At 33.4% G+C, this 12,394-nt stretch overlaps 1 protein-coding gene across 1 annotated transcript; it reads right to left on the bottom strand.

The window, feature by feature from the left end:
• Positions 1–3,319: 3,319 nt before the first annotated feature.
• LOC125192115 (elongation factor 1-delta-like) lies at positions 3,320–5,869 on the bottom strand. Its single transcript, XM_048089570.1, has 8 exons — positions 5,733–5,869; positions 5,540–5,648; positions 5,009–5,125; positions 4,837–4,927; positions 4,522–4,648; positions 4,264–4,377; positions 3,931–4,092; positions 3,320–3,508 (listed from the first exon to the last, which is right to left on the bottom strand). Coding segments are annotated over exons 2-8 (699 nt in total). The 5' UTR covers positions 5,626–5,648; positions 5,733–5,869; the 3' UTR covers positions 3,320–3,506.
• Positions 5,870–12,394: the final 6,525 nt, after the last annotated feature.

Here is a 12,394-nt window from a genome sequence, read left to right as displayed (position 1 = left end):
GATGTTGTATAAAACACTAAAAGGAAAGAAGAAAAAGAAGAGAAAAGAAAAAGAAGGAAGAAAAAACATAAACTTAAGGAGAAAAAAGAAAAAAGAAAGGAAGATAAAATTAGGGGTGGGTCGATACGATATATCGTATCGAAAACGTTGTATCGTGTATCGTATCGAAAATATCGATATGAAAGAATTTCATATCGTTATCGTATCGAAAGTTTCGATATATCGAACTTTCGATATAAAAAAATTCCATATCGTTATCGTATCGATATTTCGATATATCGTTAAATATCGATATATATTGAAAATTTCGATATATATCGATATATATCGAAAATAAAATATCGATATATATCGAAAATATCGATATATCGAAAATTTTCGATATATATCGTATTTTCGATATAAAACGATATATCGCGATATAAGGAAATTCATATCGTTATCGTATCGAAAACTTACGATATCGTATCGTATCGAAAATTACGATATATCGAAAATTCGATAATTTTTCGATATTTTTCAATACGATACGAGCGATATATCATTTTTTCGGTATTTTTCCCCAGCCCTAGATAAAATACTAAAAAAAATGAAGAAAAAAGAAAGAAGAAGAAACTAAAGAAGAAAAAGAGAAATAAGAAAAGAAGAAAAAATAATCACATATTTGGTATATTTAATTGAAATTTCCAAAAATATCCTTCACTAAAAAAAATCATATGTTTGGTACCTAGGGTTATTTTTGTCACAGGGTACCAAAAACGATACAAAATAAAGATCAGGTACCATTTTTGTGCAAAAGTGAAAGATCAGATACCATTTATGTACTCTTTTGTAAATGATTATTAAGAGAAATGATATGCTACTCCTACTTATAGATTATAGCTCAATGACCTCTTTTGTAAATGATTATTAAGAGAAAAGATATGCTACTCCTACTATATAGATTATAGCTCATGTCATTGTCAAGTGCACACCCCGTGCCTGAAATGTTTTTCGGGTATTCGAATACCTATTACGGGTATTCGAACCCAACGAATCGGGTCAAATATCTTAACTCTTTATATATAAATGATTAATAAAAAGAATGAAATAGTGATTTATACGAGATATTTGATGTGTTAATGGAGAGAGAAATATATTTTATATATTAATGTAAGAGTGATTTTTTTTCCAAAGAATGAAGAGATACTGATCCCTAAAATCACGAATTTTAGTCAAAAATTGGTATTTTTAATGAACTTTAAATTTAGTTTTATAAAAATCATTAACTTGGTCCTTGTAGTAGATTTATTAAGAAATCTGTATTTTCCTCAATTTATGGAAAATTCACTACAAGAGATAAGTTTATTATTTTTGCAACTAAATTTAAAGTTAAATCAAATTAGGTTTAAAGTAGTTAATTTTATTGAGTCTCCTATTTGAAATATTTACCACACACACTAAATACATGAATGAATATAATCAGATAGTAGAATTTACCATATGCTAAAACACACAAACTATTTGATTGCACATATTTTCCATAATACAAAATTTCAGTATGAAATGAATTCAGTTAAAAATAAGAATTTTTATGTGAGAAATGATAAATAATAAAATAATGTTATAAACTTTACCCTAATTTTATATTTTCATGGATTTAAAATTTAGAGTGAACTGCACCAAATATCTCTAATTTTTGCACTTCTTGCACCAATGACCTCTAACAAAAAAAAATTAGCACCAGAGGGATCTAACAAAATATATAATCACAAACGAGATTTTGTAAGTCATTTTTCGGACGAAAAATCCCAAATGGCTTGAAGGGCAATTTAGTCTGATGACCGCAAAACCTGCACACCTACTCTGCATACCTGCAGAGTTTTGTCAAATCATACAGGATTATATTTGGTGCAGATTTCCTATGATGAGTTTTTGTGAAGTACTACCTCCATCCCCCAAATTTTGACACAGTTTACCATTTCGGTCCGTCCCTGAAAATCTGACACGTTTCACTTTTACCATTTTTGATAGTGGACCTTATATTCTACTAACTCATTCATACTCACATTTTATTATAAAACTAATATTTTAATAGTAGAACCCACATCTTACTAATTTTTTCAACTCACTTTCCATTACATTTCTTAAAACTTGTGTCGGATCAAAGTATATCAAAATTTGGGGAACGGAGGTAGTCATATTCATCTCTATCTATTCATTTAATTTTACTCATTTCTTCCTCTTTTGTTAATAGTCTGCTTCTACCGTCGTCTCATTTTTCGTCATACACTTAAGTTACATAAATACACTAGTAAAGATTTTTTATAGGGCTAATAATTAGTAAGCCCATGGGATGGGACTCAGTTAATTATAAATAATTAATAAGATCACTAGCTGTATTCCTAATTCTTTAGCGCGTATTTCCCAATCATAACAAAAATTATCAGCATTTTTTCGGATTGAGTGCGAGTGCGACATTGTTAGTATCATAACTTTTATTAGTCTTCAATATGTATTTAAAGTTAGTCTTGAATCTTGATGGCTGAACTAATTTCTTGGCCGTGTGGGCCTCTCAAAACGGAAAAGGGAACAACTAAATTCTTACGGTGACTCAAAAACATCGATTTGGCAGTTCAAACCTTTTAGGATTAGCAAAACCTCACATGTCAAAAGGAGTGCCCCATGGTCATTTGTTTAGAAAAGTAGAGTGAAATGGAGGGAAGAGAAGTGTTTCAATTTTGGCAAAATAACAATGCAAGTACTACTCCCTTAAGTGGCGTGTTGAACAACTTAAGAGGTGAAGGGTTACTGCATTGTTTCGAGAGAGAGAAGACACTTTAAGTCATATCATCCGTAGATGTGTCAGTCACACGGAGAATGTTGCAGGTTGCATTGTTTCAAGAGAGAGAAGACATTTAAGTCATATCATCTATAGATGTGTCAGTCACACAGAGCATGTTGCATGCAGGGCGCCGTCATCATTGTGGGTAATTTGACAAGAATGTCCTTTATGGTGTTAAAAAACCTCTTTTGTGATTGTATATTTTGTTAAGCTCCTTGATGCAAGAAGTCCAAAAATTAGGGATATTTAGTGCAGTTCACTCTAAAATTTAATCTTACAAAATCATGAACTTAAACGTTGTAACAAATCTTACATGATTAAGTCCATGATATTTGTGAAACAAAACTTTTAATTTACGAGATATAATATTTTTAGTGAGATAAACTAAAAAAAAAGTCTACTCAAATTAATTGATTACTATTTACTAACTTTAATTAAATCTAAAGGGGTTTGTATTGTAGCCGTGATTTTGATATGAAAACGGATCAGCTATAATTTTAAAAAAAACTATATATAATATAAGCCCAAGCAAAGTCGACATTTCGTCACAAGGCTACTATTTCGCCACACAACAATTTACGTTTCGGAGAGTCGTTCAAAAGGAACCAAATATAACAGAGTAAATAAGCTTCATTGCTGTGATACCATGTCCGCCCAGCTATATAATCATGAACCAGGAACTTTCTGCAAAAAAAAAAAATGTTTCCCCTTGGTCACTTAGCTATACTACTATATACATAAAATATCCAGTAGAAGAGCAATTTGCAAGAAGCATTTAATTTTCAACCGATGAGACAAATTGTCTATCGTATGAATGTGTCACGGTGCTTGAAAACACAAGATACTGTACAAATTTCCAACAAATCTCAAAGAAATAGGATGACAACGTGAATTTATACAACCCCTACATTGTACACATGAATTTATACATTTTTATAGGATTTGTTAAACACACGCAATAGCCGTCCCTGAATCCATCAACCTCACTCAGCATATGATTTTAGAAAGATATCTTTTACTTACATCCAAGCAACTTAACTTATGGGCTAGGCCAAGAACATTCACAGAGAAAAGAGATGCACATCTTTGCAATAGAAGATACTTACAAATTTTGTTGAAGGCCACAATGTCAACACTCTGGACGTATTCATTGATCGGCTCTGCAGTGAGATAGTCCTCAATGAGGCTGTCAACTGATACCAAGTCATCCACAATGGTTATCATAATTTGCAGTTTCTTGATTCCATATCCAACAGGGACAAGCTTAGCTGTAAAGTCACAATGCATAAATTATCAATTTTGAAAATGTGATCATATACATACCCAACAGGAACAAGCTTAGCTATAGAATCACAAAATACATTATATTCAATCCAAAATGTAGTGTTAGCAAGCATAATGTGACCAGTTAGTTATTTCCCAGAGGTAAGATTGCTTACATGCTCCCCAAAGGAGACCCTCCTGCTGCACACTTCTAACTTTTTCTTCGAGAACTTTCATGTCAGTCTCATCGTCCCATGGTTTAATATCCAATACAACCGATGACTTCCCGACTGAGGAATAACAAACAAGATAGGGTTACATTTTATGCAAGATCAATAAATGTAACATCAACTTTTGAAAGCAATTTGAATGCTTTTTAATGACGTTAAATACACAAGAATCCAATTCCTTGTGAAGTGGAAAGAGGAACTAACCAACTTTCTTCTTTCCAGCAGCCTTTGCAGCAGCAGCACGCTCTTCAGAAGCCTTCTTCTCTTCTTCAGTCTCCTCACCAAATAAGTCCACATCATCATCATCGTCATCGTCATCAGCAGCAACAGCCTGAATCCACACATTACGCAAAATTAAAGATAATCAAATCTACATTGTACACCAAATTCAAGATCGACTATATTAACTCTGTGTCATATACGTCACTCAGTAAGTATACAAATCAACATTCAAGAAAATCTTCATCATTACAATTGTAAAAATATAATAAATCTGTAACCATATCCACCAAATCTTGCCTTAGTGTCTGTTGCAGGGGGAGTTGCAATGGCATCACTGACAGGAGCTGATCCCTCAATAGTCACACCACTTCCCTCACCAGAAACACCACTACAACACAATCACAATCATATATATTAACAATCTAACAGTTTAAGCTCGTGAGAATCATAATTGAAGAAAAGGACATACGAAATCCTCAACAGCGCATCAATGTGGTTGAACCACCGTGACAGATTGACATAGTCCGAAGACGGAGGTTTGGCTATAGCAGCATAGACAGTCAAATCATCCTTTGAAGCTTGGTACCTGAAACAAATCATAAACACTTCAAAACGACAGCATCAACATGCATTTTCAAACTGAATCTCAACTTGCAACACAGATGCAGCTAAAAGACTATTGCTTTTATCGCCAACCACCAATTACAATGCGACGTCAGTATACCCTAACCTAAACCAACAGTAATAAACATGTAAGTGTAAATGTTTCGATTTGTTTCGTCTCTTAATCTTAGGTAGAGCAAAAATACTCATAAAAAAAAACTGATGCTTTGTTACTGACTCAACAATAGCATAGTGATCAAGTTTCGGATGGAAATTTAGAATTAAATCATTGTGTTATAAACTTATAATGCCCAAAATTTTAACAAATAGCAGCGTCGCATTTGCAATCAATAGAATTCTAAAATTCGCAGAGGGGAAGGACTTAAGCTAAACTAACCCAGTAATGTAACTGCGGGAAAGAAGGTACTCATCAAGCTTCTTAAGGCCGGCGGCGGAACTGAGGTCGGAGAAACTGACGGCCATTGCTTAATGACGATTTGGATGATCTGCATCGAACAAAGAGCACCGAGTAAAACTAGATAAACCAGATCCGACTGCCATATTCGGGATATTCAGAGAGAGAAACTTACAGAAGATGGGCAGCGTGAGCGGATTAGGCAATGAGGAAGAAGTATGAAGCTTGGGTTTCTAGGGTTTTAAAAATGATTGTGGCTGGGTTTATTGCTATTTGACCCTTTTACTATACCAGTTTTAGATATCTGTCCCATTTGCGTGAGCAGCCAAATTGAAAATTGTTTAAGTTTGGTTTTATACCATCAATTAACCCAAAAAAAGAGCCTCATTTCTCAGTAGTTTAAAAATCAGACAATAAGCTAATTGGCGAAGCTATTGATTTACGATTCAATTGATCAGACCGATTCAACCGCTTGTTAGACTGAAATATTGTAGCTAGTGTGTGTATATATAAAATCAAAATATATTAGATAAATATATCCAAATTTAAATGTAATTATATTTATATTATATAAAAATTTAATGTTTTAATAAAATGTAACTATAATATAATTAAATTAATATATATTTAATATTAAAATATATACATATAACTAAAGGTGAGTGTTAGGGTCCCACAACTTCTTAAAATAACACCATACCACCATTCCTAACCAATCATTTGTACACGTGGACGAATAATAAGCTGTCACATGGCAAAAAAAATCTGAAAAATACGGCCAGCAATATGTTGTACACTATACAACAATTTTTCTCGACCAGCAATATTCAACACGCTATACAGCATCTATAGATTGATGTGTAGCATTTATAATATTGTTGTGTAGCGTTTATAATATTGCTGTATATGTGGTGTCACAGTGTCACTTTAAGAGGTGTTGTCATTTTAACATAAACCTATAACTAAATATATAATTTGACAAGATTACAATTTAGTACTATATAATAAATATAATTATATATAGAATATTGGAACAAATTAATTAGTGTTTTATAAAAGTATATATAATTAAATCTTACAATATTAAAATTTTAGCGATATATAAAAGACTAAAAATAAATCATCAGGTAATATAGATAAATTTGTTATTGATATTTTTATATTTTATATATAAATTAAATTAATTATATTGTAAGAATGTACTACTCCATTGTTAAACACGGACAATTACTAAAATATTAGTATATAATATAAAGGGATATTGTCATCTAATATCACGAAACTTTCAAAAAGTTGGGTTTTTCTCACGAACTTTAAAATTGACAAATAATATCACGAATTTTACCTTCGGTTTATTTTTTCCCACGAATGAAAAAATTCATATTATTTTAATAGATTGAAGAACAATTTTGGAGGGTGTGCTTCAAGAAAAACTATTTTCAAAGAGTGAAAAACTTGAAGCTCTCAAAATTGTTATTGAGAAATTACGAAAACAAATCCGTATCATAATATTATTTGTGGAAATTTTTTCATTCGTGGGAAAAAACAAACCAGAGGTAAAGTTCGTGATATTATTTGCCAATTTTTAAAGTTTGAGGGAAAAACCCAATTTTTTGAAAGTTTCGTGATATTAGATGCCAATATCCCTAATATAAAATATTAAAATCAGATAATTATTGTAAGAATGTGCTAATAAACATAAATAATTAGTTAATTTGATAAAAATTGATATCTATATAGATATATTTTAAATTCTACAAGTGTCAAGCAGGATCTCGTGGTGGAGTGGCCCTCAAGGGGTACAGAGATCGAACCTACTCAGAAGCAATATTTTTGTAAATATTGGACAAACTGGGCCAACCGGCTGGTGGTTTCTGGCTGGTAAAGCATGAATCGGTCCAAATCAAGCATCGGTTCACGGCCGAACCGGGTGGTCTGGTCCGTTTTTAAAACATTGTCAATTCTCAATTATTCCAAATTTTCACTATTTGATACACATTTGATTTTTCTCAAAGCTCGCTAAACTAAACTCAGCCTGCAAGAAAGCCCGAGGAACTATGTTGCCTCTCACCTGTTAACTCTTTCAAGAAAAATTGGAGGTTTTATTCTGACTTCATAATATACGCTAGAAAAAAAAATTGCTTTCCATAAAAAGCCCTCATCTTCTTAGCAACACTACTTGCTTCTCTTCTCTCTAGTTGTGAGAGTTTGAGAAAATCCTTATGTTTTGGATGAAAGCAGCAAACGGCACCGGACGAACAACGCGAGGTTTGGATTCTATCTAAATTCAGCTTTGTTGGACATCAATTTTCATCCTAGAGGTTTGATGTGAAGCTTCTTGTGCTGGTTTGTTTAAACTACTATAACACCATACATATTTTAGAAGTCGAGCAACCAAAAAGTGTTCAACCGCTAGGTGTCAGCCTATCCATAGAGTTTTATTTGAATTTGAATATTTTTCCATGACACTAATGAGTCAATTAATATCAAAGTTAAAATGATTTCCATGTTGAGTTACCTACATTTGATTCAGCCTTTTGGACATATAAATATGGAGTAATGCTAATCAAATTATTTGATATAAACTCGTCCAAATTCATAGAAAAATATAAGTTCCCCCATGATATGGATCACAACTTTAAAGCTCAACATGAGTATTTCTACCATGATGGGTGAACACCTTAAATGGACAACATACTACTCAGTAGTATTTTGAGAGAAAAGCAAGTGCATAGTTTTGAGGGCACTATCATCCCAGTGGAGTTCTTGTACAAGGTAGAGGCAACTATCAAAGAGGATATAAGCCATCTAACAAGGTCTTCGCATCATAGAAAACCCGGACTGCAATTATTAGCAATTTGCGTAGGGGTGGCAAATCGTGCGTGTTGGGTCGTTATCGTGTCAACCTGTTAAACACTCAACCTAATAAGGACAAACACGAACACGGTCTGTTAAGAAAATCTTAAACACGAATATGAACATGACCTGCTATCTCAAACCCGAACACGATACGAACCTGACACGAATGCCTTAATGACAGAACCACCTCGGGTTAACACGACACGATAACAACACTTTCATAAGATGACATAATAACGACACTATAACAACACAGCCTGATAACACGGTTAAACCTGATAGCGACACGATAAGAATTTGATTGAAAAAATAAATTCTGATTTTCAGATTACACAATTTGATCTAAACCATAATATCAATAATTTCATAGAAACAAAATCCCACAAAAAATATATCATTTTTTCTTCCAAATTTATTGGTCATTGCAGCAAACAGCAAACTCCAGCAGGATCTTCACATCTGCATACACATAATTTAAGTAAGAAACAATTAAATTGATGCATTGTATATGGCTTGTACAAATTTAGCAAGTATAAAGTCTAAACTATGAAGCTTTCAAGAAGTAGCAAAAGTCGTGGATGTGGAGGCTATTGAACTTCCGATTTGAGCTTCGTCATCGACATTTAAAAGTCTTCAACTATGTCATTTGTTGGTATTTCAGTTTTGATGACTTCGAAAGAAAAAAAAATAGAATTAATGAAATGATTATAATAATAAGTTTAGCATGAATTATGCAAATTACTTTTTTTTTCCAAACAACCAATCTCTAGTGCATATAATCGCCTCTACCGTGTCCAGCTTGATTTAACTACGGTATAAATCAGAATTCTTCCACCAACACTAAACACAGATCAGAAGCAACTATAGCTATCAGAATGCTCAAAATATTGCGAGTCATGCAAGCAACTTGAGGATACTTGAATTGTGATCCTTTACAATAATTAAGAATACCAAGATTGGATTTTGAAAGAGCGGGTTTAGTGTTTTCACACACGTGAGTGCAGGGTCATGTAATCAACTGATCAGGGAAAGATCCCAAAACCTAGTCGTGTTGCTGGCACAAGGACCTAAAAAACATGTTATCAACAATATACCTCAACCAACTTCTACTGGTTAGTATAGTGGAGTAAGGGCCGAATCCAACAGAGACGGATGATTTCGAAATGCTATTGAGGTGATAGTTTGGAAGGGGTTGAGATCTACCTAGACACAAAACTTAAAAGGGAACTATACTATTTTGACTAATAAGACTAGTTCATGTTTGTAATAAGTTTGAGTACGTGAAAAATGGGTTTTGTAAAACTGGAGTGCATGTGAAAAGTGAAAGTTTACTAAAAATGGACAAACAACAACTGCCACGAATATTCCAACCAACTGGCTGATGAACTGCCAAATCCGCAGAGAAAAGCAAAGGACAAAAGGTCAAGTAGCTGAAAAGTGTAAAGTGGTCCACAAATCAAATCTATGTGTTATCTTCTTCAACAAGTATGCAACAATTGCAGGTGAACGAAAACTCCATGAGTAACATCTTGAATCAACACTTTGCACAGATTAAGATCTAAAATTAAGAACTAAATCGAGAAGATTAAAAACGGAAATCCTAGATTATGCAGACTGCCTAACATGCAAGGTGACGAAAACTATGCGATTGCAATTTTCACGCATTTCACTTTGAAATAAACGATCGAACACTTAGAAGTATTACTCAATAAAACCAGATCTATCCCATCCAAAAGAATCCATGCTCAAACAGTTGAAAATTTACGTCTAAATTACTAGATCTAGCTAATCTAGACAAGAAGTAAACATTTGCAACCAAAAGATAAACGAAAAGTAAATTCCAACTTCTTAAATATCAGATCCAAAACAAAGTATGTAGAAATCCAAGAAGCAACAACGATAACAGAAGATCCCAAATAAAACATGTAAAAACTAGAGTTAAACTATGACAGTGAATAAAGATTGTTTGGCACCGAAGTTCGGTACGATATACCGAAATTTCGATACGATAAAGGTATACATATCATCCATACCGAAATTTTGGTATACCGAAATCCGGTATACCGAAACTTTCGATACGGTAATGATATGAAATTCTTTAATTTTGATATTTTCGATTCGATAACGATACAAAATTTTCGGAACAATATACCGTATCGACCCAATCCTAATTATCTTTCTATTAAATTAGGACTTTGAAAATATGTATTTCATGGTTCTCTGTTATATATCTCTCTCTATTAAATTAGGACTTTGAAAGTATGCATTTCATGCTTCTTTGTTATCTCTCTCAATTAAATTAGGACTAGGAAAATATGCATTTCATGCTTCTTTACTCTATTATCTCTGTCTATTATTAGGACTAGGGAAATATGTAAACGAAACCCTAAACTCAAACTATTTGTGAAGATGAAAACAATGTAACAGTAAAAATTATCACGATGCACTGATAATATTTTTCGATGATGTTTACTACTGCTGCTACATAGCTTATATAGTAGGCAATGGAATCATCTAGACAAAATGAGTTTTGCATATGTTAACTATTGCGACTAGGAAAATCTGTATCTCCAGAAATATGTTAACTATTGCGACTATTTGTAATGAATCTCCACATTCATATTATATTCATTTTGCAAGTCCTTCTCTTGGTCGTTAGATACTGTCCCCTATTATTTGTTGGCGTTGCTCCCCTTCTATTGTGATCGTAACACATACGTATTTATTGATAGGCGTTACAGAGGGGACGCTTGTTTTCGTACTGAATATGCTTGGACCGGCTGACATGCAACAAAGAGAGCTTGATGACATGCAGGATCAACTGGATGAATTGCTTATGGACCCCGTGCACGTTAGATTCCTATTTTACATACCCGTGATCCAGAACTTATTCGATCAAAGCAATCATACTGCTATGTGGGTCTGCTATTTGCTGATAACTGGGATTCGAGAGATTGCTTACGTGGATTTGAAACCTATTCATAACAATCCTGCAACCCTCCAGATCATATTGAATGCAGCTCACAACATTTCAACAATGCAGAAGATGATGGATGCGACATTGGTCAGAACCAAACCTAGGAATAAAGCTCTTCGCCATATGAAATAAGGCGATAAAGTATAAACCGCCTTTCTAAAATTAGAATAGAAACCAAAGGGTAAATGCCCGATATGTAACCCGCCTGAGGCAAGATCTTATTATTTCCCAGTCTCTCCTTAAACAACCACTATCTCTATATCATTTCTTATAGAAGTGCGGATACGCTTAACAAACCGACTTCTTTTTTGAAGAGTCAAGAGGGAAATAAAAAAAAAGAAAAAGGTACGGTCTTCCTTAGTATCCGCCTATAAAGATAGTAAGAGCCCATGCCCGTTGATTGAAATAGAAAATTTCGGAAGAATTTTAGGTTGGAATAAATTTCCAATCATCTGAATCCCTTTCTTTTCGAAGTCCAAAGACGGGAATCAATGAAATATCTCTTGGATTGAAAGAGTATGATTCCTATCATAGATTACTCCATTGGAATCCAATGGGATTCCAAATTCATTTTATTTTAAATAATTCAAAATGCGTTGCAGAACGATCTATAAAACAAGCGGGTTTGGTTCCTGAACTCAATTAGTAGTACTTCTAAAGTCCACTTCTTCCCCACACTACGAGTGAAAGGGAAAATGTAAAGACTACCATTAAACCAGCCCAAGCGAGACTTACTATATCCATGTGCATTATGCCCCCTAATTTCTATAAATACGAAGGAATTATTCCTCCGTAATAATAGTGGAATTAATGTCGCAGAGTCAAAAATGGGTTCTACCGAACACTATTGAGAAACCAATCCAATAAATCGATTATGATTTCGAGTTTTTTGGTAATGATGACGCAAGTTTCTGATGGGGTTAGGAGCCCCTTGCACAGCGGAAGACTTGTACAAAACAAATAAATCAGGCGTAGGATCTATTTGACCGATTATGTGATTA

Source organism: Salvia hispanica, chromosome 6 (assembly GCF_023119035.1).
Source record: "Salvia hispanica cultivar TCC Black 2014 chromosome 6, UniMelb_Shisp_WGS_1.0, whole genome shotgun sequence".
NCBI lineage: Eukaryota > Viridiplantae > Streptophyta > Magnoliopsida > Lamiales > Lamiaceae > Salvia > Salvia hispanica.
This window is presented reverse-complemented; position numbering and strand designations above follow the sequence as displayed.

Coding starts and splice junctions, on each gene's coding strand:
- LOC125192115 (XM_048089570.1), bottom strand. CDS start 5,625: ATGGCCGTCAGTTTCTCCGACCTCAGTTCCGCCGCCGGCCTTAAGAAG. Junction 5,126..5,539: donor TCCCGCAGTTACATTACTGG/GTTAGTTTAGCT, acceptor GATTTGTTTCAG/GTACCAAGCTTCAAAGGATG. Junction 4,928..5,008: donor GATGCGCTGTTGAGGATTTC/GTATGTCCTTTT, acceptor ATTGTGTTGTAG/TGGTGTTTCTGGTGAGGGAA.